The sequence below is a fragment of the Piliocolobus tephrosceles genome, chromosome 11 (assembly GCF_002776525.5).
Source record: "Piliocolobus tephrosceles isolate RC106 chromosome 11, ASM277652v3, whole genome shotgun sequence".
Taxonomy (NCBI): domain Eukaryota; kingdom Metazoa; phylum Chordata; class Mammalia; order Primates; family Cercopithecidae; genus Piliocolobus; species Piliocolobus tephrosceles.
Genome location: NC_045444.1, coordinates 43,897,387 through 43,921,370, shown reverse-complemented (window position 1 = coordinate 43,921,370; position 23,984 = coordinate 43,897,387). Strand labels below are relative to the sequence as shown.

The 23,984-nt window shown below is 38.1% G+C and overlaps 1 protein-coding gene and 1 long non-coding RNA gene across 4 annotated transcripts in view; one reads left to right on the top strand and one right to left on the bottom strand.

The window, feature by feature from the left end:
• The window catches only part of CCDC148 (coiled-coil domain containing 148), a 292,285-nt gene extending 276,750 nt beyond the window's left edge, over window positions 1-15,535 (top strand). For all 3 annotated transcript variants that reach the window (XM_023217510.2, XM_023217509.2, XM_026447716.1), the window contains 3 exons: window positions 8,029-8,146; window positions 10,367-10,507; window positions 15,079-15,535. In XM_023217510.2, coding sequence (XP_023073278.2) covers window positions 8,029-8,146; window positions 10,367-10,507; window positions 15,079-15,225 — 406 coding nt within the window. In that variant the 3' untranslated portion in view covers window positions 15,226-15,535. The remainder of the gene's footprint in view (window positions 1-8,028; window positions 8,147-10,366; window positions 10,508-15,078) is intronic.
• The window catches only part of LOC111546179, a 67,788-nt gene extending 47,082 nt beyond the window's left edge, over window positions 1-20,706 (bottom strand). Inside the window, exons 1-3 of the long non-coding RNA XR_002732675.2 lie at window positions 20,633-20,706; window positions 10,333-10,427; window positions 8,912-8,963 (exon numbers count right to left, since the gene is read on the bottom strand). This is a non-coding gene — a long non-coding RNA (uncharacterized LOC111546179). The remainder of the gene's footprint in view (window positions 1-8,911; window positions 8,964-10,332; window positions 10,428-20,632) is intronic.
• Window positions 20,707-23,984: the final 3,278 nt, after the last annotated feature.

The following is a 23,984-nucleotide window of genomic DNA, read 5'->3' as shown; positions in this document are numbered from 1 at the left end:
GTAAAAGTAATGAAAGAAAAAAGAGGGTATCTGAAAAGGGAGCCAGAGTTGAGAGGTACATCCCTCCACCCTATTTGAATAAGTTTATATGTAGAGGAAAACTAACCATGGAAGGTGGTTGGTTATTAATTTAAGTTAATAAATATCATTGAACAATGGAAATCTTGCTAAGCTCAAGTCACAGACTGAGTAAGGTTAAATGAGTGACAGTGTCAGAAGGAGGGTGACAGGCAATCCATGTGAATGACACTTCCTAGACTTGTGCAGCATACAGCCTTTCTAAGTCTATGCCATGACCCCAGACCTTGGAGACCTTGGAGTCATATAATGGGATTCCCCAGTTTAAGGTTTTGGCAGGGGAACAGTTCTAGGTGATGACAACTCCAAGTTCGGTCTAAGGAAAAGATTGTTAAAGTAGGGATGGAGTTAATGGTGCTGGATATCAAGAGATTGTGTGGGCAGAGTTGAGTTAATATTGGACACTGACCCAGCCAGCCAGTAGTTAATTCCAAGAACCATAGTACAGATAGGATGGTATCATCCCAAGGTCAATGTGTAAAACTTTCTGGAATTGTCACTGAGGAGCCAGAAAAACTCAGCCTCCTCTCTGCAGGTACCTTCTATTTTAAGAGGTTGCAATAAAAGTAGTGGCACCTGGGAAGCACTGGTTTTCAATTAAGGCAAATCACTGAAAGCAGTGACTGAGAATAGGGTCAGGTGGGGCTGCATGTTCCAGTGGAGGAAGTATTTTATCACTAACATTATTTAGACTATTGGGGCATGGTGATTTTTTTTAAAAGGATTTTTGTCAGTTTATTATTTTTAAATTCTCTACAAATAATGAGCCCCATTTGGAATGTTATTGGAAAGGAGTAGTTGAGGAAAATGTTGAAGATATGTAAAGATATAAAAGGATTACAGAAAGTCAGGTAGAAAGGGTTAGGAATGGTTCAAAAAAAGAAGAAGAAATAAGTTGTGGCAGAAATAGTTTTTTGGATTAGTTTGGGGGAACGGGCTAATATGATATTTGCAACATTCTTCCAATGTCTCTCTCTTCACAGCTTGTCCTGCTCTCAACATTGAACTCCCAGACTGAAGTCCTTGTTTGTATCTCTCACGTCCAGCTCACCTGAACTCAAACAGCAGGCTTAGAACTGATTAAAATCAACAGGAAAATGTACTCTTATTTATAGGTTTTTGCTTCCATTGTGATAAAATATCCAACCCTTGGAGCTGTCAAAATGATTCTCAAAGAAAGTGGTTCATACCTCTTTTTCAAGGCTGAGATGCCTTCGAGTTATTTCCCCTTCCTTTGATTTTACTGAATAGACTCTTTAAATATTGGCCAGTAGCCCGAGGTTTTCATCTGTCATCAGGATACACCAGTGTTTTGTCCATCAGAGGGAAAGACAGGTTCAGTAATAGCCATTGTTGCAACTGCCCATCACCAGCATTTATCCAAGCCTGAGAAGGCTCTGGTCTCTGAAGGAATCTGTCATCCATGCGTGTCAGGGCCATAGGGGCTGGGAAAGAATGGAGTTGAAAGGTCCTGCTCTGGAATGTCAATAGTACCAAGCAAGAATTTCTAGTTTAGAACAGTCCTGAGGCATGTAACTGCAATGTTTAGCACAGGCAAACAGAAATAAGCCCTGTCTAGGTAATAATTTGTATCTGATTTTGTCTTGATAACAATAGTGAGGTAGAGTCCTTTTAATCTGTATATTTATCTATGCTGTAGTTCTCGAAGTGTGGTCCCCAGACCAGCACAATCAGCATCACCTGGAAACTTGTCAGAAATGTAGATTTGGGGGCTCTACTTCACAACTATTGAATCAGAAACTTTGGAGCTGGCCCAGAAGTCTGAGAGTTAACCAGCCATTCAGGTGATTCCGATGTACGCTCGTTTGAGAATCACCAGGCTATGTAGCATTGGTTCTCATCCCAGGCTGCTCATTAGAATCATCTAGTGGAACTTTCAACAAAATACAGTACTTGGGCCTGACTACTAGATTCCAATGTAATTATTCTGGGGTGAAGCCTTGACATTACAGGTCATTTTACAAGTTTCAGTGATTGAGAACCATGATTCTGTAGCAATCTGAGAAGGGGCTCTCTAATTTGGAAATTGGTGAATAAATTCAAAAACAATTTATTAAGAACAATTTTGTTTTACTACAGTGTTCATTTAGGCATGCTTATACATAACAGACCACAAATTATGTAAAACTCAACAGAGCAGAGACTTTCTTCCTCTGTTTTATTTCCCCCCACTATTATAACCTGAGCACCTAGAACAGTGCTTGGCACATAGTAGTTGACTAATTTAACTAATTAATCAATTAAAAGATAGGGTTCCAATAGCTTCACAAAGGAACCAGGAAGTTCTCTGAGCTGGAACAATGGTCTATGTTTGGGGCTGGCATGGGTTCATCTTTTCTGGTTCTGCGGAGACCCTGTGAGTTTTCTTTGTTCTTGCCTCATGCCAATCTGTACCAGGATGTCACTGTCTTGTGTCAGGATTCACATTCCTGTTTGCAGAAATTGGTCTTTGCTTATGTCCCTAGCCAGAATCCCCACTGAGTGGAGACTCCCAGCCCATGTGGTTAGAGGGGTGATGCCTTTCAGTGTGAATGTCTGCCTGTGCAATTTCCATTCTTTTCTCGGGGCAGACTTCTCCCTTCCACTTGAGACATGTCAGCACCTGGCCTGCCTGCTTTGATCTGCACATTCTTCCCTGTTGGGGTGCCCTATGGTTAATGGAGGGGTCCCGTCTGCCTGGTGGGAAGAACAACCTCCTGAGTAAAATCTGAGCCAAAAATGAATTTCCCAACAGGCAGAAAGAGGTTCCCCATGATGCTGCCGCTGAAACACCTGATAGTAGCACCTCCGGCATGTGCCCGTTTAAAGATTTCTTGTTCCATATTGACTAAGCCACATGACTTAAACACTAAGTAGCAAGTTTGTTTATAAACTGCCTTTAATTCAGTAGGGCAAATTACTTGCCTGAAATGTTAGGTGGTGGGGGGAGTTCCATACTAGTTAGAGACCCTAATTAAGATATGTCTTTGGCCGGGCACGGTGGCCCAAGCCTGTAATCCCAGCACTTTGGGAGGCCGAGATGGGCGGATCAGGAGGTCAGGAGATCGAGACCATCCTGGCTAACACGGTGAAACCCCGTCTCTACTAAAAAAAAAAAAATACAAAAAACTAGCCGGGCGAGGTGGCGGGTGCCTGTAGTCCCAGCTACTCGGGAGGCTGAGGCAGGAGAATGGCGTAAACTGGAGAGGCGGAGCCTGCAGTGAGCTGAGATCCGGCCACTGCACTCCAGCCTGGGCGATAGAGCGAGACTCCGTCTCAAAAAAAAAAAAAAAAAAAAAAGATATGTCTTTATGCTCCGTTTTATTGCTTAAGTTTTTCGTTTGTTTGTTTGTTTTAAATTGTAGAACTTGCCACTATTGACCATTTGTCAGAAGTCTTTTTCCCCCTTGGTGGCTGTAGCGTCTTTTGAGAGGAAAGTTAGCCGCAACTCCAGATAAAAGGGAGGTCAAGATTTAGTACTTATTATTTTGCCCGGTTCTTCCTGAAGTTTCAGGGAAGCTGTTACTACAGATCAAGGTGTTTCCAAACACTTGCATTTGTGTACTTATTTCTTAGAGTGCAGTGCACACATTAAAAAGTCTCATAAATGACACATAAATTCTCCATTTCTACATGAAAGCATACTGTCCCTTCAACTACACTCAGGCCTGGAGGCTTAAATAAAATCCTTTCCAGATTATTGTTAGTGCTGTGCCCGATTCTGCAGCAGCTGTTACTTTTGAACAATATGATGCTTCTCCTCCCCCAAGAGAAGTTGAAAATGCCTCTTTTGCACCACTTTCAACCTTTGTAGACTCAGGGAGCATATAATAGACTGAGAAATGAACCCAAAAAGGTTTCTGTTTGGGAATTCAGTGCACAACTTAAAAACTATTGAGTTTAGCCACTTCCTGACATTGACTTTCATAGCAACAGTTTAATTTGGAGAAAATCTGCTACCTCAAATGGCTAAAAGTATTTATGTGGAAAATTTTCCAAATGATTGACTTTACTGTGTTGCTATTTTGTTTCCCCATGAATATGTATTTGGCTTCCTCCCAGGAGTTTTTCTGCATCACTTCTCTTTAGGCAAAGAAAATTTTCTATCGAGAGTAGAAGAAAGAAGCACCAAGAGTTTCTCCTTTTTAAAGTGAAGTATTATTTGAGTTTAAACTATAGCATCTGTAAAAATGAAGAAATTGAGTGTGTCTCCTAAGTCCTGAAATTTTTTCATGGCCAATCCTTGAGGCAGTCAGAGTAACCTTGATCATCACTTTGGAGCCAATGCAACTGTGGTCGGCTCTGTGCACCCTCCATCTCCCCCTTGTCTCTCCCCTCTCCATTAGCATCAGTGTTGCTGCAGGTCTTGCTTATCTCCACACCCTCTCTTACTGCCTCACCTTACCTCATCCACCTCTGCAGGATGTTCTTGCCAAGGTCAACAACGACTCCCTGTTGTTTAACCCAATAATTATTTTGCACTAGAATTGATCTTTCTATAGCATTTGATGTTGTTGACCCCATTTTCCCTAATGTCTTAGACCACTTATCCTCCTCATTTCCCTAAATGATTTCCTCGCCTTCTGTCCCTTTCCTAAGTGTTGTTTCCTTAGGAATCAATCCCAGGCCTACCTCTCTTCTTACTCTACACTCTTTTTAGATGATGGCATCTGCCTTGTGGCTTCAATTCCGTTCTACTGGTAAAGACTCCCCATGTATTTCTCCAGCCCAGATCTTGTGAAGACCGGTCTGTGTTCAAACTGAACTTAATTCCTTCACTTCCCTGTTTCTAACGTAAGTTCCCAGTGTTAGGGAGGAACACCACTGTTCACTGTGTAAGACAGAAAACTTCCTCCATCTCTTTGCCTCTCCCATAAAATAAATGAAAACTTTCTATTGATTTTTATTTTCTACATGTCCTTTAAATCCCTATCTTTTCCCAACCCCCTATGAGTACTCTTCCCCCATCCTAGATCAGGAAGCCTTCCACTCCCATCTGGATTGCTCATCCCTAGTCTTACCTCTCGACAACCCATCCTCCATATCACAGCAGATATTTCTCCCTGATAAAAAGCCCTCATGCTTTCAAAGCCCTCACAGTCCAGACCCTCTTGCTTCTCTACCTTCAATTCTTGGTCCTCAGCACTTTATTTTGCTTTATTTTGTTCATTTTTTGTTATTCTGAATTTCTTTTAGTTCTTCAAACATACCTGCTCACTCTCACCTATGGGCCTTCAAATGTTACTTTTTTGTCTGAATCATTCTTTCTATTCTCTCCCCTCCTGGTGCATTCCTGCTACTTCTTTGTATCTTAAATTCAGAGTGCTTCCTCCTATTATAGATACTGCCCTGAAAGCCCCAAGTGTGGCAAAGCTGTCTTTCCCATGGTCTCTGCCCCATTGTCCCATCAGAGCACAAGCTGCCCTGTATCATAATTGCCTGGGTCATTGTGTCTACATTGGATTGTCAGTTCTTCCAGGACAGGAGCATGTCTCCATGTTGACGTTGTATCACCAGCGCCTAACACAGCCCTTGATGCGTGGCAGGTGCTCAACAAGTACCTGTTACATGAATGAATGAGCCTCAGAGTAAACGATGAGTCAGCCTTCTCTGCCACACAAGTACAAATGCCTTTCTCTCATTTGCAATTTCTTCCTCACTAGTCAAGCTCCCCTGACTGTAACAACTATTACTTTTCCACAAAGCAGACAAAAACTTTGTTGCAGACAAAGCAGCCTATATATCCCAAAGGAAGAGAAACTTTCCAAAGTTCTGAGAATTAGCATATGGTAATTGTCAAATCCCAGGGTCTTTTTTAATTGAACCTTCACAGTAGTTCACTTAGCTTGTACTCAGTGCTTAAATTGAGTAGAACCTCACTAGGGAGGTTGTGTCATGTCATGCCTTAGTGAAAGTGGAGAGAATGAGAAATAGAGCTTTCCATGACATGGAGGCGTGAAAGGGAGCATTCTGGTCTGTGGGCTCTTTAATCCTTGTGTCTTGACTATATTGACTCCTGATTTTGTCAAGAACACTCATGGTCATCAAAGGAGATTAGGATTTTCCTTCTAAATCCCATTCTGGGTTTTGTATTCCACAAGGATCCACTTTATGTTTCCCTCCTTTCCTCTCCTGTGCCTCTCCTTTGATGACAGCCTCATGAGCAACCTGTTTCTAGGGTGTTCCTCCCCAGGAGCATGTCTTCCTAAGGGAACCCTGTGGCCACCAGCCTCAGCCACCAGTGCTTGCCTGGGCTTCTCTGTCACTCATCATTCACTTGTTCTCTTCTTGCCACTCTGAGTTCTTCCCCTCTCGTGGCCTCCATGACTAGGTCAACGCAAGTGAGGGCCACTCCTAGATACCAACCCTGCACTTGCTGTCTCTGCCTGGAATCCTAATCCTCAAGACCCTGCTCAGATACTGCCTCCTGCATGAAGCTCTTGCTAAGTTTCGCCAGCCCCTCCCATAATGCAGTGATTGGTCATCTCACCTTTCTTCAAATTCTCAGTGGCTCTTATTTGTACGTCTCTTAAGATCACGTCTATGCTTCTCTTTCTTTATATCCATAAAATAGAATCTTAAAATGGCACCCCAGCATATGATTGTTATGAGGTCTAAATGAGCTAAAACATGTAAAGCACTTATCACAAGACCTGATGCACGGTGAACACGCAGTAAATATCAGAATCCAGAATGTAAAAGGTCTAGTGAAGGTGTCTCCACCTTGGAAAATGCAGGTGTGCACACTAAGGGTAAAGGACATTTGTGACTGATGCCACAGAGAAAGCTAAATCTAAACTGTCAATGATGGAAGGCAAAGGTGGAGAGTTAATGCTCCCCTGAGAACCCAGGTGCCTACTCTTTTGAAAGGATGAATTCCATCTCTGTAATTCAGTAGAAGAATAGCTTGGGCAAGAAGATGGCAAGGGAAGCTGCCCAAAAAAGGCAGCAGAGGAGGGCCAACATGCACAGGGCTTTAAGCTGGTGTTTAAGTGTGTCATATTTTAATAGCTGATGATTTCAAGGGGGTTGGAAATAGAATGCTAAGGGAAAGTCATGTTTTTGCTGCCATCTACAGATGTCAAAGTGCAATTTTAAAAGTTGCTTAACACACGTATGCACCTACTCAGAAAGTGAGAATGTAGATGACAACATATGTAAAGTTTAAGTTCTAGTAAGTAAAATAATTTAGACATTATTATAGTAGCTTATTTTACTTTTCCTTCTAAAAATTTGTATCTTTAGTCAGTAATGTAAACTTTCTAACAACTCAAGGTGTGCTAAAACTTCTCATTGGGAGACCACGATAATAGTTCACTTGAAAGTGAGCCAGTCACCTCTCAGGGCAGGTTAGCCGGAGCCAAGGCAGCCAGTGGGTACTTTGAGAGTTAATAAAGTGATTTCTGTGAGGAATGAGATGAACTGAATTTTACTCCCACATTTTCCTGCATTTCTCTGGTTGTTATTAGAATTACTATGAATTCCTGTAATCTCAGCACTTTGGGAGGCCGATGCAGGCAGATCACAAGGTCAGGAGATTGAGACCATCCTGGCCAATGTGGTGAAACCCCCTCTCTACTAAAAATACAAAAAGTTAGCTGGGTGTGGTGGCAGGCGCCTGTAATCCCACCTACTCGGGAGGCTGAGGCAGGAGAATCGCTTGAACCCGGGACGCAGAGGTTGCAGTGAGACAAGATCGTGCCTCTGTACTCAAGCCTGGCAGCAGAGCGAGACTCCATCTCAAAAAAAAAAAAAAAAATACTATGAATTGCATTTTATACAAGTGTTTTTTATTGGTTTGGACATGAGAAATCAATTAAAAAAACAAGTAAAAACAAAATGTGACAGTGATGTCACCTCTGAGATGTGTTCTGCCCCTATGCTGTTTTCCGTATAATCTCCAATATTATTATGATGTTTCTACAACTTCCTTCTGTGTTATTTTTTAAGGGTTAAATATAGAAAAGAATTATTGGAAAGGCGTTTGATGGAGAAAAAGGAAGCGGCCCTTCAAGAAGCTCATGAAGACAAAGAGAGAGCGAGGCGGCTAGAAGCCCTTAGGAAACAGGTGTTTTTCATTTGGAAATTTTCATGGGTGGTTTTGAAAAAAAAAAGTGTTTCTAAGTGCTCTTAATAGCATTCTTACTGGGGCTTAGTTCATGGCATCTGCTAAATAAAATGTAACTTTTCCAAATTGGGATACTGCTGTTCATTCCTAGGAGCAATTAAATTATATTGAACCATTTCCAGTTTCTCAGTGTATTGAAAGAACTTTATCATCACCTTTTAAAAAGCTCTCCCAATATTTAAGTATATCATATCACCTAGAGTTTATTAGCTGGATAGTATCCATTTACAACAGTGAGGCTCTACATCTAGTCTACGAATTTTACTGTCCTCAAAAAACCTGGTGGAGCTCGAGCAAGATAATCTTCTTTGGCATAGGAGCCTCTCTTTGGAAACATTTCACAGTCAACAAATGTGTTAAAAATTACTTTTTAGAAAATATCTATGTTGTAGAGAAATAAAAGCCTCCCATCACTTTGCCTAGTGAAAGTAAGCAAAAGTAGATGAAAATGGATGATAGATGGCAAGGGTGAGAATTTGAGAACTTGGGAAATGTGATAGTTTTACTTGGTAGTTTTTCAGAGTTTTGAACTTGAAGTGGTTGTTTCAATTCAAAATCTCTAAAATCTTCATTGACACCGTTTCCCAGCTAATAGGAAAGGACTACTTGGTTCCCTCCTATGTTGCTGGAGGGAACACAGAATCATGGATAAGAACTTGGCCTTTGGTGTCTTTCCAACCTGGTACAAGCTGGTTCTGTACTCACTAGCTCTGGAAACAGGTCATTTACTTAACCTCCATAAACTTTATTTCCTCATCTGAAAAATGGGAATAATAGTATCTGCCTTATAGATTTGCAATAATGTGAGTTCAAATTTATTATTGACTAAGTGTAAAGCCCTCTTCTAAATGCTGTTAGGTGTTACTTTAATTTCTATAACAACTTTATGATGTGGCCAGTATTAATATCCCCATTTTATAGGAGAGGAAACAGAGCAGACACAAAGGTTAGGTGCCTTCCTCAAAGTCACATAGCTAGTAAATGTTATACTGATTCAAACCAAGAAACTCTAGCTAAATGAGATGGTGTAGATGTGGTGTAAATGCATACAACTATTATATCATCATCTTCTTTGATAAAAAAATTATAAAGATAAATGTAAAGCATAGGAATGTAAGTCCTGGTAATCCTGGATCCTACAACCATTAGCAAATATTTCTATACCATGGCCTTCTGGGCACAAGATTAATGTCACTATTACTAAACACATTCTTGTTCAAAACATAACTTTGATAACTACAGAGTCTATGTGATTAGAATTCTTTCCATCTGTGAATGCTTCGAAAGAGGAAATAGCTGTTATCTCTTATCTATAATCAGTATTTAGAACTGTGATGGAAGCTATTTTAGCTAGCAAACCTAAAATAATTAAAGCATGTTCAACCCTTAGTTATTTTATTACAGTCTTTAAATGGCATTAAGAATGCCACTTTCTTCATGCTAATTCTTGACTTTCAGAATTAATAGGCAGGTGTTACTAATGGTGCATATCATTTACAAAATTAGTGACTTCTTTTCATTAAGATGCAGGTTTGAATTATAAAAGACAAGGGCATTTGGGTTAAAATGACTTTGCAATTTTTCAGTAGAAGGAGGACAATGGTTTATAGCAGTCCCTGGAAATCTAGTTGCCTGTTACAAAGGAAATTCATTCACCTTGCTCACTAATGCCAACACACTTGACTTGACCCATGAATTATATGCTCTAGATCCAGGTCAATCAGATTAAACATCCTAGAAAACTTCATGGGGTTGTTGCTATAACCATAAATTGCTAATGGTTAAAAAGTGGATTTTTTTTTTTACTTTCTATGACTTTCAAGTTGGTTGAATATGTAAGGTTTTCTGTACGAGGATTTCCTGTGACTTCATATAAGAAAGATAAATTGTTATCTGAAATTAATTATAATTATTCAATCATTAACAAATAACTATATGCCATAGCATTTTAATATTTTGTCTTATGTGTATTGTCTTGTTTTGTGTTAACTCCTTTGTGGATCTCTAGGATCGGCCAATTAATACTTTTTTCTGCCCTTTTCTCCCAGGCTTTACCTTTAATAAAATTTCTAACCTTAAGGGGCATTAAACATCAATAATGTTGCCCAGAAATATTTAGTTTGTACCTTGCTCCAAGTAGCCATGCTTTCTCATTTTTAGGTTGCTGTTGTTGCTCAATTTGATCCTGTTAGAATGATGTCAGATACAATGGCATCGAAAGCTAGGATGGGCATTGAAATTGAAGAAGAATTTATTCTTCAAAAGCCACTCTTCACATTGAACACATACAATGAACAGCAGGTAATTATGGAAATTAGCATGACTGATGAAAAAGCCATGATTCTAGTAAAGGCTGTAGAAGTGTATGTGTGGGGTTACAACAATTTTCAATATTTACATTTGAATATCACACATATTAGCATAATTTTTACTTCTAAATGGTAGTACATAATTGCTACATAATTCTTAATATTACAAACTAGTTAATAGGCTACCACAGAACAAGAGCTTACCTAAAAATGTTATAAATCTGTCATTGAAACTTATTTTTTAAATTAAAAAATGCTTTATAAAATTTTATTTGAGAGTTCTGTATTAATATTGTATTTTGTTGTTTAAATGTTTCTCTGTTATATTAAGAATTATATTTAAATTCATAATATAAATTATATTAAATAAACAACTGATACTGATGACAAAGCAGAGGAAAGCTTTTAGAAATGAAAATGAACAGATGATAATACATCAGAGCTAATGATAAAATAAAACATTTTCTACAGAAAAAGGTGTTAAGAGCTTATTTAACCATTTTTGGGAACCTAGGGTTCATTTTAGTCTGTGCCTGTAACAGAAAGGATTTTTAAAAGATCTTTTAGATGGATGGATTGACGGATAGAGAGTAGGAGGGAGAACAGATGAATGAATGGATGGAAGGACGGATGGATGGGTGGATGATATGTCAGTCACTGAAATTAAGAGAGAAAGTAGTTGTCAATTTTACAAATCTAAGGAGAGAAGCTAAATAATCATTTAATTATTTAAAAACCAGGAAGCCATCCATTCATCCACTTATGTCTCTACTTTGTGTGACATACTTTGCTAGGGACTCTAAAGAGGCATAATTCATTCATTTATTAATTGAACCAATATTTATGCAACATATATTATATTCTGGCTCTGTGTATGGTGCTTGGGCTACATCTGAGCAAGATAGGCTGATCTTGCCTGGAGGAAGTGAGCAAAAGAGCCCGCTGGGGAAGGAAAGTAGCATGTACAGCAACAATGCCACTAGGGTGGGATCAACTCTATAATGAAGGTCTAAGGGTTGCCCTAGGAAGAAGAATGAATGGCTAACCCTGACAGGAGAAGTCAGAGAAGGTGTCAGAGAGGAAACTTCTGAGCCCTATCTTAGTCAAAGATTTTTGGAAGCAGAAGCAAAATCCACTCCAGATGATTTACAATAATAACAACAACAACAACAACAAAAATAGGTTGTGGGGGAGTATACATAGGGAGAAGGATTAATTACAAGGTTTAAGAGGTATCTCTAGATCCTGGCTGCCAAAGTGGCAAGAATAGCTGAGGCTTGAAAGGATTGAAATCAGAAGCTGCAAAGTGTCCGGCCGCTGGGCTAACCCTTATGCTGAGGAGACCTATTTCACCTCTGGGTTTGACCAAGCGGAAGAGGGTGGGGCAAGGCTTTTCCTAGGATGTCTTCAGTGTGAGATACATGACAAGGGGTACATGACAAGTGCTGGGAGAGGAGACTGGAAACATGGGTTAGGTTCAGGCAGTGAAAAGCACAGTAGGTCTTGCTACTAAGGCATTTGACCAGTAATAGCAAGTAGGCCTTGCTACTAAGGCATCTGTATGCAGATGCCAGACTTTGGAGATTTAAATTACATACAGTCACGTGCCCCATAACAGTGTTTTGGTCAAAGACGGACCATATATATGTTGGTGGTCCCTTAAGATTATAACTGAGCTGAAAAATTTCTATTGCCTAGTGGCGTCTTAACATCACAGCACAATGCATTTCCTCTTCTGTGTTTAGATTCACAAGTACTTAGCATTGTGTTACTACTTCCTATGGTCATGAGCACAGTAACATGCTGTCCAGGCCGTAGCCTAGGAGCAGTGGCCTATATCATACAACCTAGGTGTGTAGAAGGCTGTACCATCCCAATTTCTGTAAGTACATGCTATGACATTCACACAACAAAATTGCCTAAGGACACATTTCTCAGAATGTATCCTTGTCATTATGTGACACACAACTGTAATCAGATTTATGTTTTAGCTCTGTGTACTGAATGTAAAATTGGTGGGGGTGGGCGTGGGTTGGGGTGAGTTCCTTTTAAAATGGCAGAGCCTTCGTAGAAGTATTGGTGGTGGTGGGGTCATGAATGGCTCTGGCTGAGAAAGGGAGGGGACAAAGAAAGTAAGGATGATTCCAAGCTAGACAACAAGTAATATTAAGAGCTGGTGTTGGCCAGGCGCGGTGGATCATGCCTGTAATCCCAGCACTTTGGGAGGCCAAGGCGGGCAGATCACAAGGTCAGGAGATTGAGACCATCCTGGCTAACACGGTGAAACCCCGTCTCTACTAAAAATACAAAAAATTAGCCGGGGGTGGTGGCGGGCGCCTGTAGTCCCACCTACGTGGGAGGCTGAGGCAGGAGAATGGGGTGAACCCGGAAGGCGGAGCTTGCAGTGAGCCGAAATCATACCACTGCACTCCAGCCTGGGTGACAAAGCCAGACACCGTATCAAAAAAAAAAAAAAAAAAAAAAAAAAAAAAACCGCTGGTGTTTTGGATTCAAATCCGCATCCACTGTTTATTGGCTGGGTGCACTTGTATAAGCTATTTATATCTTTATGCCTTGTTTTCCTCATCTGTAAAATAACTACTTACAAAGCCCTTGTGAGCATTAGAGATAATAAATGTCCACTGCCTAAAATATTTCCGGGCACCTAGTAGTAATTCAGTAAATTATAATCATCTGATAGTGCTGCCATTAACCATATAAAAATACAGAAAGAAAAACAGATTTAGGCAAAGAGAGAATTTGTTTTACTTATACCATGTTTAGAGTAAAAGTATCTAGTACGTATTTACAAGAAACTGATGGGCTGCCTGTGGGGAAGGGAATTGGGAAGATGGAAGTCCCAGTAGTGGGGAGATCTCCATTTCATGCTCTAGCTCTGCAAAAATTGAATAATAAAAAAAATTTAAGCCTCACAATGTGGAGCTGAAGAGAGAGGTGAGTCCTGGATGTAATTGGGAGTCAATGGCATACAGGTTGCACATGAATCACCGGAGCACATGAGAGCGGACCAGGGAGAAGACGTTGAGACAGAAGAGGAAAAACCTGGGTCTTAGGCTCATGTTTGTTGCTTCTCAGACAAAAATCTCTGTATTATTCTTGACTTCACACTCATTGTTGCCCCAAGCCCTGTATCTGATCAATTGCCAAGTACTATTGATTCTTGTTTTCATAGTGTTTCTGACGATTATCTCTTCCTTGCTACCAGCCAAGTTCAGACATTTATCACTTTATGTCTAGACAATTGTAGTAAATTCCTAACCACTCTTTTGGCCTCCTTTTCTTCTTTCCCTGCCACCTTAATTTATTCTGAACTTATAATCAGACCCATCTTCCTATGCAACTACAATGATTATATTATTTTTATACAAAAACCAGAAACAAACATACCCTAGTAGCTCCTTAGGCTCGGCATGGCCATGCAAGCCTTTTAAGTTCAAGTCCTTGTCTGAGAAACATCTGTTTCCAGTGTTCCTCAATGATAACCAGTGCTCTGCTCAAACCACCGTTATCCCAGGTTGACCTATTTCACCTCTGAGTTTCTATGTGTCTTCCTTTCTCATTAGGTCTCTCTTCCTCCCCAGTCTGCTTTATAGACTAAGTTGGACTTTAAGGGTAGTTCAATTGCTCATCTTCACCTGAGACCATCCTCATGCCGCCAGCACCAGGAGATGCTCCCCCATGTTTTACTACTTTTAGGGCATCTGCCACATGTTGCCATACTCTGTAGTTATCTGTCTACATTTTTATTGCCCCAATTCGCCTAAGAGCTCCTGGAGGGGCTGCTTTTACTAGCTTGTTATCACATCCTCTAGGGGGACTTCAAATCCATGTAAAATGCCTCATTAGGTAAAATCCATATGTGGCCACCTTCTTATCATTTCAAACAGTCTCTGTTGACATTTAATATTCATAGGAGGAGGGGAAGAGGAATAAGATCCAATCAGCTATAAATGAAAACAGAAATTGAACTACTCATATGTCTACTCCCACTTAGAATCAGATTGATGGAGGCATTTTCTACTTCTGTTTGAAATAGAAACCCAGCCTTGGAAGAAAAGTCCTATTGATTTTGTTTTTCAAGTGGTAGCCATGTGTTTAAACTTAATTTACATATTGCCAAATGATGGAGAAGTTAAGATGCTTTTTAAAGACAGATGTACAAGGTTGTGGCTTAGATTTATTTTAATCAATGCTTATCTGTATTTTATAATTCCAGCCAGCAATAAGTAATAAATAGATAGTAGCACTGAAAGTAAGCTTCTTTTACTTCATCTTCTAATAATTTTAAGGCATTATATTTTGACTAATCCAGTACACAATATTCTATGCACCCTACGTTGGAAACCACTGAAGTACTGAAAAGTGATAATGTCAAAAAGGTTTGGATGCTTCCAAAATATAGTCACTGTATTCACAAAGTTTACTGTCACCTAGTCATCTGTCCAGAAAAAAACAAATTAGTTTGGGAAAACATGAAACTAAATGTTAAAAGTTATTTTAGTTCAATGAATTGCTATTTAAATTGTATTTTTATTTCTACAGATAATTTCTGACCCTAGACTTCGCTTCGAGTTAGCGCTTCGAGAAGCTGGACTTCATAGAACACTTTATGCCAAAGAGATATTACCAAAAATTAGTCCTCGAAAACCTCCAAGGAAAGACATGGAGTCTACTGTATTTAAAATATAGAGCTCATCCTCAAATTCTATATGTAAAGAGCATTTTTCTTTGGAAACATTTATATGGATAATAATAATTACTACTTTCTAAAATGTTTGAAATATCAGACATAGAAATCATAGCATCTATTAAAACAACTTTGCCTTTCTTTTGTGATTCTTAGAATTTTATGCACTATATTTCCTGTATCTTTAAGTTATATTTAATAGTACTAAATTCCCCCAAATTATGGAACTTAATTATGGCACATATAGTACTTATACTATAATTTAGCAAACTACATGTTGGAGGTTGTGTTATCCTATAAAAAGAGCTCAAAGTAACTTTGTAAGGATTATAAATTATGTAGCTGCTACCTGCTAATGTTCATTTCTGCTTGTTCTTTCAGAATTTGACTTTTTAATTATGGAAGCTTCATTATCATTAATACTTCTATTATTTCTTGATTATTTTAAGAGGAGACTCAACCTTTCTCTAAATTTAGAAACCAATTTGGTACATCATGTTTACTGCAAACCAATCATCCAAACAATTTCATTTTGCAAATTAGCCCTTAAGAATAAATTAGAAATTAGAAATAGCATTTCAAGCATGGGAATATCTGTTTTGGTTTGGAAACATGTATATTTGTGTGATTGTTTAGAAGAAATATTTAAAATTTCATAATATTTGGAATGCTGTCAAAAGTTCCAAATTATTAAATATTTAGATGATTTTATAGAAAAGGAGCATTTCAAACAAAACTCAAACATAAATATTTGACTATTTCTAAAAAATGATTTTTCAAGCAGAATAACAAGTTAGTGTTGTTGAAAGTTGCCATTGTTACTGTTAAGATTACCCCCACTCCTTTTTCTCTCTATTGCAGTTCCCTGACATTTCCCACCTGCCTCCCAAGGGTTGCAGCCTCCGTGCAATTACTGGAATAATGTAAAAAAAAAAAAAAAAAAGACCTGTCCAACTAGTGGAATCTTTGACTTTATGATTGTCCTCAACATCATGGAAATAAAAAATACAAGTACAGCCTAGTTAGAATAAATCTTCACAAAAGATTCTATGGGCAATATCCTTATCTGCATTCCAAAATTCATTCTAACACCCTTCTTGTTGCCGCATCATAACATCTCATAAAAAGAGAGGAAGAAGTGTTTAACAAGAGCTAGGGAGTAGTCAGCATTATTGTTATCCTTACAGTGTCTCCCAGGGTTACAGTGTTCCTTTATGGGTCCTCAGTTTGCTTGATATGACGCCTCAGTCATAGACCCAAGAAAGCCCTGCCATGTCAGAGCATACCCCGTCTAAAGAGCATGACACCGATATTCCTCAGAGTCCACAGATCCTTCCCAACATCAACATCCACACGGATGTCCAGAAGATCACACTCAGATTCCAGCTGAATATCATCCCCTTTACGTTTTTCCAACAGACTAGTAGCTGGTGATAGTACTGTGAGGGATAGCACCACCATTTTGAGAACAATCGACTGACATGTGGTGGCTCCTTGTAGACTCTGGGTATCAGAGCTTTGTCAGATGGATAGATTGCAAAACATTTCTCCCATTCTGTAGGTTCTCTGTTCACTCTGATGATAATTTCTTTTACTATACAGAAGCTCTTTAGTTTAATTAGATCCCATTTGTCAATTTTTGCTTTTGCTGCAATTGCTTATGGCACTTTCATCATGAAATCTTTGCCTGTGACTTTGTCCTGAATGGTATTGCCTAGATTTTCTTCTCAGATTTTTATGATTTGGGGTTTCACATTTACATCTTTAATCCATCTTGAGTTGATTTTTGTATAAGGTGTAGGGAAGGAGTCCGCTTTCAGTTTTCTGCATATGGCTAGCCAGTTCTCCGAGGATTATTTATTGAATAAGGAATCCTTTCCCCATTGCTTTTTTCTGTTTTTCAGATTTGTCAAAGATCAGATCTAACTAGCATTTTTTAATGAAACAAAATTGAATAAAGAAATCTGAAATCCAAATGGCCAATGAACATATGAAAAGATAGAAGTAGCAATTAAAGCCCACAATGAATTACCAATGTATACCCACCAGATTGGCAATAATGTCAAGAAGTCTAAAAATATCAAGTAGTGATAATATACAACAATGGGAAACGCCTACTGGTAGTGGGAGTGTAAATTGGAAGCATTTGAACTTATCTGATAAAGTTGAAAGTATTCATACTCTTTGATCCAGCAATTCTACTGCAAGATAGATGCTCTTGAGAAGCTCCTGCATGTGTGTAGGAGGACATAAACTAGGATTCCCAAATGAAAGCAAGCAGAATGTTCATCAACAGTAAACAAATATAAAAAATGTGGTATATTAAATACGGAATTGCATTCAGCAACGAAAATGAATAAAATAGCATCATGGACATAATATTTAGTGAAAGGAGCCAGATACAAGAACATGCATACTGTGTAGTATTGTATTTATATAAGGTACAAAAGCAGGACAAACTAACCTATATTATTTAGGGATATATGCATAAGTGGCAAAATAATAGAGAAAAATGGAATGATTAAAAGTAAAATCAAGGTAATGTTACCTCTCAGAGATGGAGAGACAGTTGGGAGTGGCGGCTTCCAAGTTACTGAAAACATTTTATTGCTTAACCAGGGTAGTGAGTATAGGATCTGTCTGATTGTCCTTTAATGTTTACATAAGTGTTTTATTTATACACTATAATACATCAATGCTATAAATTCCCAATAAAATTTTAAAAATTAGAAAATTATGAAAAACAATATTTTAATATATAAGTGCATTGGAAATAATCTTGTTAGCCAGTTTCTGATTTAATATCCTTAATTTACATGTATTTCTCAGACAGGGAGGCCAGTCCCTACTCAGGAGTCATATTTACCCTGACATGGGATAGGATCCCCTTTATTTTCGTCCTCCCCAACCCATGTGCTCTGCTTCATGACTCTTGCCAGTCTAGTTAGACTAGTAGGCTTGAAAAAGAAAGAACAGAGAACATACCTGATAAGAGTAAGCACTGGGCCATGAAATTTTATTTCAATTACCTGTGTATGTGTATAGTGGGTCATAAGAAAAATCCATTTATTAGTGGGTAATGGTCCAAAAAAAATTAAAAACCACTAACCTGAATCCCATGGTTAGCAAATGGGATATCCTGATACAGCTCCACATCTTTGAAGATGATGGGATTGTTTCAAACTGAAAGGTAAGAATGTAATCCGTCTGGTAGAAATTCCCTTACCTCCCTACCACCAAATCTGCAAGTATACCCAAATGGGCATTTACCTTTTGCATCCTCTAGCAGATGGAGCAACCCTCCCTCTATCAGAGATCAATGTTTCCATGTGTGTTTTGGGTTTCATCCCATCTCAACTCTGCGAGAACTTTTCTTTTTTGTTTATTCTTTTTCTCTCCTATATCTTCAAGCTCTCTCTCAGCATACAAATATGCTAGAATAAACTCCACTTTAAAAAGAAATCTCCATTAACCCTGTATTGTCCCCTAGCTACCAGGCTGTATCTCTGCTCCTCTTCTCAAGCAAACATTTTTAAAGAGTTGCCAATAGCCATTAAATGTCTCTTTTCATCTTCCAGTTACTGTCACTCATTTGATTTAGCTTTGCCTTCAACTCCTCTGACACTGCTTTCAGCAAGGTCACCAATGAACTGTGTGTTGGCAAATCTGATGACCACTTCTCAATTTTCGTCTTACTGACTTCGTGATATTTGATTCAGTTGACAACTTCCCCATCTTAGAGCATGCTTTTCTCTTGGCTTCTATGATATCAGCCTGCTTTACCTCTTGCTTCTCTGGTCATTCCTCAAATTCCTTTTCTGACTCTTCCATCTCTATCCATCTCTATATGTTGAAGTGCTCCAGGATTAGACCCTTTAACTCTATCTTTTTAATTGTATTATCAAAGGGAACATCCTTCAATGTTATACTTTACTTTTAGCTTTAAATTATGTCTTTTGAGTGTTTTTTAATTTACAGGTTTTCCCCCTCCATCCATTTTCCCCTTTTGCATTTTATTTTTTGAAAAGACAAAGAAATTTATATGCAGAATTATCTATACTGGATTTTGTTGACTTTATCTTTTTGGTGTATTAATAGTTTAATATATTCCTCTCTCCTGTGTTATTTGTGTTTGCCATAAATTGGTAGTTGACCCAGAGGCTTTATCAGACATAAGAGTCAGGTGGTTCTCTTTTTTTCTTTTTTCCAAGGCTGCTTTATTGTGGTGGTGTGTTCCCCCAGCAGAATATGCATATTGTCTGATGGAACCTCTTTTTGCAATTTTTGCTGCCACTAATTCTCAATGACTAAGCCCGTTAATTAATTACAGATTGCATGGTAGAGATATATTCAAATTCAATCACTCTTTCCTTTATTACCTAGAAAAATCATATAAAGAAAAAATTTTCCTCTTCTGGTATTTGATAGTATAAGAGGAGTAGGCTAAGTAAGTGTTTACATTTTGTTTTTTGTTTTTTTTTTACTTAACAGTTTTACAAATAATGAGTTTATTCTTTCACATCCTACAAAGTTGATCAATTTTGTTGTATCTTTATGAAGTTATGAATTTAAATGTATTCGATCATTTAATCTATTAAAGTGTTATCCTTACTGATGCTCCATTGATTCCCTCTTTGCCCATTGGAGACCTTTCCAGTTTGGTTCATGAATTCTGTTAAGATAGCCTAATAGACTTGGTAACGCCCTTGCTATTCCAGTGATCTATTGCTATGCAATAAAACTTAGTGGTTCAAACTTCATTTTTAAAAATTATTTCTCATGTTTCTATGAGTCGACTGTGCTCTACTGGGTAGTTCTCACTTGGGGCCTATATTAATTTCCTGTTACTGCTGTAACAAATTACCACAAATTTAATGGTTTAAACAATGTAAATCTATCTTATAGTTTTGGGAGGTCAGAAATCAGAATTGACTCTCACTGGGCTAAAATCACAGTGTCGACAGGGCTGTATTCCTTTCCCAGGGCTCTAGGAGATAATCGGTTTCTTTTTCTGCTCCAGCTTCTAGAAGCTGCCTATAGTCCTTAGCTTATGCTGTCTTTCTTTTATCTTCAAAACTAGCAATGGCAGGCCTAATCCTTCTCACATCCCAGCACGCCACACTCCTCTTCTGCCTCCCTCTTCCACTGTTCAGAACTCTTGTGATCACATTAAGCCCACTCTGATAATTCAGAATAACCTCCCTGTTTTAAGGTCAGGTGATTAGTGATCAGAATACCCTTTGCCATGTAACATAACATTAACAGATTATGGGGATTACGAAATTGACATCTTTGGGAGACGTTTTCTGCCTACCACGGGGTATATTATAAATTTGTAGTCAATTGCTAGTTGAGGGTGTAGTCATCCAAAAGCCCAACTTGGCTGAATGACCAAGAGGACTCACTTACCTGATTGGTAGTTGATGCTGGTTGTTGGCTGGGAGCTCATCTGAGGTTGTCAATGGGACTGACCACCTACACATGACCTCTTAAGATGGCTTGGCTTTTCATAGAATGATAGCTGGGTTCCAAGATAGAATTTTCCAAGAGCAAACATTCTACGAGGTATAAAATGCAAGCTTCTAGACCAGTTAAGATCTACTGCTGGAACTGGGATAGGGTCTCTTCCTCCATACTTTTTTCATCAAAGCAGTCATAGAACTCCCCTAGATTAAAAGGAGTGGAGAAAAAGGTCCACTTATTGGTAGCAAGGTCACATTGGATAAAAGTATGTGAAATAGGAAATATTTTTGCAGCCACTTTTTGAAATCTGTCATGTTTGCTGTTGGACATAACAAGGTGTTTTAAGCTCTTTTTTTTTTCACTTAGCAAAAGTTTATTGAACACTTACTATGTGCCAGGCACATGTGAGTAAAAAGAACCATATCATATCAAAGTGTCTTCATTGTTTTTTTTTTTTAATTTTTTATTATACTTTAAGTTCTAGGGTACATGTGCACAACGTGCAGGATTGTTACATATGTATACATGTGCCATGTTGATGTACTGCACCCATTAACTAGTCATTTACATTAGGCATATCTCCTTATGCTATCCCTCCCCCCTACCCCCACCCCACGACAGGCCCCGGTGTGTGATGTTTCCCTTCATGTGCCCAAGTGTTCTCATGGTTCAATTCCCACCTATGAGTGAGAACATGTGGTGTTTGGTTTTCTGTTCTTGCGATAGTTTGCTGAGAATGATGGTTTCCAGCTGCATCTATGTCCCTACAAAGGACATGAACTCATCCTTTTTTATGGCTGCATAGTATTCCATGGTGTATATGTGCCACATTTTCTTAATCCAGTCTGTCATTGATGGACATTTAGGTTGGTTCCAAGTCTTTGCTATTGTGACTAGTGCCACAATAAACATACATGTGCATGTGTCTTTATAGCAGCATGATTTATAATCCTTTGGATATATACACATTAATGGGATGGCTGAGTCAAATGGTATTTCTTGTTCTAGATCCTTGAGGAATCGCCACACTGTCTTCCACAATAGTTGAACTAGTTTACAGTCCCACCAACAGTGTAAAAGTTTTTCTATTTCTCCACATCCTCTCCAGCACCTGTTGTTTCCTGACTTTTAATGATTGCCATTCTAACTGATGTGAGATGGTATCTCATTGTGGTTTGATTTGCATTTCTCTGATGGCGAGTGATGATGAACATTTTTTCATGTGTCTGTTGGCCGCATAAGTGTCTTCTTTTGAGAAGTGTCTGTTCATATCCTTCGCCCACTTTTTGATGGGGTTAAGCTCATTTTGAATATTTCTTGCTCTGACCTGGAACTAACCTTTTCTCTGAGAAGCCTTGGTTCTGTTTATTGGAAAATGGTATTTTAAAACCAAAATTTGGATGCAAAGAATACACATTGCTACTAGGTTGGTCTTCTATTCTAGACCTTTTCAATGAGCATGGTTAGAAAACACACACACACACTCCCATCATATACATATACATATACATATACATATACATATACATATACATATACATACATATATACAAAACAGGCCAAGTGCAGTGGCTCATGCCTGTAATCCCAGCACTTTGGGAGGCTGAGGCAGGTGGATCGCTTGAGGCTAGGAGTTCAGGACCAGCATGGCCAACATGGTGAAACCCTGTCTCTACTAAAAATATGAAAATTTGTAAGGTGTGGTCGAGAGCACCTGTAAGCTCAGCTATTCAGTAGGCTGAGGCATGAGAATCACTTGAACCCAGGAGGTGGAGGGTGCAGTGAGCCGAGATCACGTTCCTGCACTCCAGCCTAGGTGACAGAACAAGGCTCGGTCTCAAAAAAAAAAAAAAAAAAAAAAAAAAGAAACAAAAAACAACAACAACAAATCCAGATATATGCATATATTATCTAAAGATAAAATATTTTATTTACTTATTCTGTTACTTCAAATTCCATAGGATTTTCACTTGATATCTTGTATTTTACTTTTGTATTTTCTTTTTTCCTTACTGACAATTCTGGTGCCCAATTACACACAAATGTTAGAGTATGACATAATTACTAATTTACATTATCCCACATTTTATCCACAAAAGTCTTAGAATAAAATACCAATATAATAAAAACAAAAATAATAAAATTTGGGGTTATTATGCCTTTCCTATTCTTTTTCCTCTTGTTGTCTATACTGTGAGGGATTATGTAGATATTATGCATACTCTCTTTTATCCGTGATTGAATCTTATTCTATAAGTAAATATATATTTATTGATACTGCCAGTTATTATGTCAGTTTCTCTCTTGTCATTTAGGTTGTGTGAAGCCCGTTTTCCAGAAGATTATTCAGGAATTGGTCATCAAACAATATTTTCTGGGTCCTTGAATGTTAATAACAGATTGATGGTCATCTTTATAGTTGAATATAAATTTTTCCTGGGTCTAAGATACTTTATTCACATTTTCTTTTCTTAGCATAAAGTGTCAAAGGGCTGGTTATAATATAGTTTTCTTTCCCTAAGAATCACTTGATCTTTTTGCCTGATTAGAGTTTTTTTCACTTTCTTTATAATATAGCAGTTTTACTGGACTTTATCTTTGTGTTTGTCATTCTGGGTTAATACACTCAGTAAATTATATTTCCTTTCACAATGTAAATTCAATTTTATTTCAGGAATTTTTTAAAATTATAATTTTTAGTGTTTGTTATGTTTCCTTTTTCCCCCAGGACTCTTATTATGCTATTTTGCTATGTTGGATCTTCTTTGCCTATAGTCTTCATTTGTCACTTTGTTTTGAATTCTTTTAATCTCTTTCTTCATTTTTAAAAAATTTTTATTTGGAAATAAGTTTATAGAATAGCTGCAAGAATAAAACTGTTGTAACTTTAACCCAGATTCTCCTATTATTAACATTTTATTCAACTTTTAAATTGCTTTTGTAGTCTTCTTTACTTTGATTCATTTCTACAGCCTTTTTTGTCTTTCAAGACATTGACTTTTTATTGTGATAAATATACACGATATAAAATTTGCTATTTTAACCATTTTTAAGCATACAATTAAGTGGCATTAAGTATTTTCACATTATTGTGCAACCATCACCCCTCTACATCTTCAGAACTTTTTCATCATCTCAACCTGAAACTCTGAACCCATTAAACAAAACTACCCACCTCCTCCCCTCAGCCTGTGGTAACCACTATTCTAATTTTTTTCTCTACTAATTTTTCTATTCTAGGTACTACACATAAGCAAAATCATATAATGCTTGTCCTTTTATGTGTGACTTATTTCAC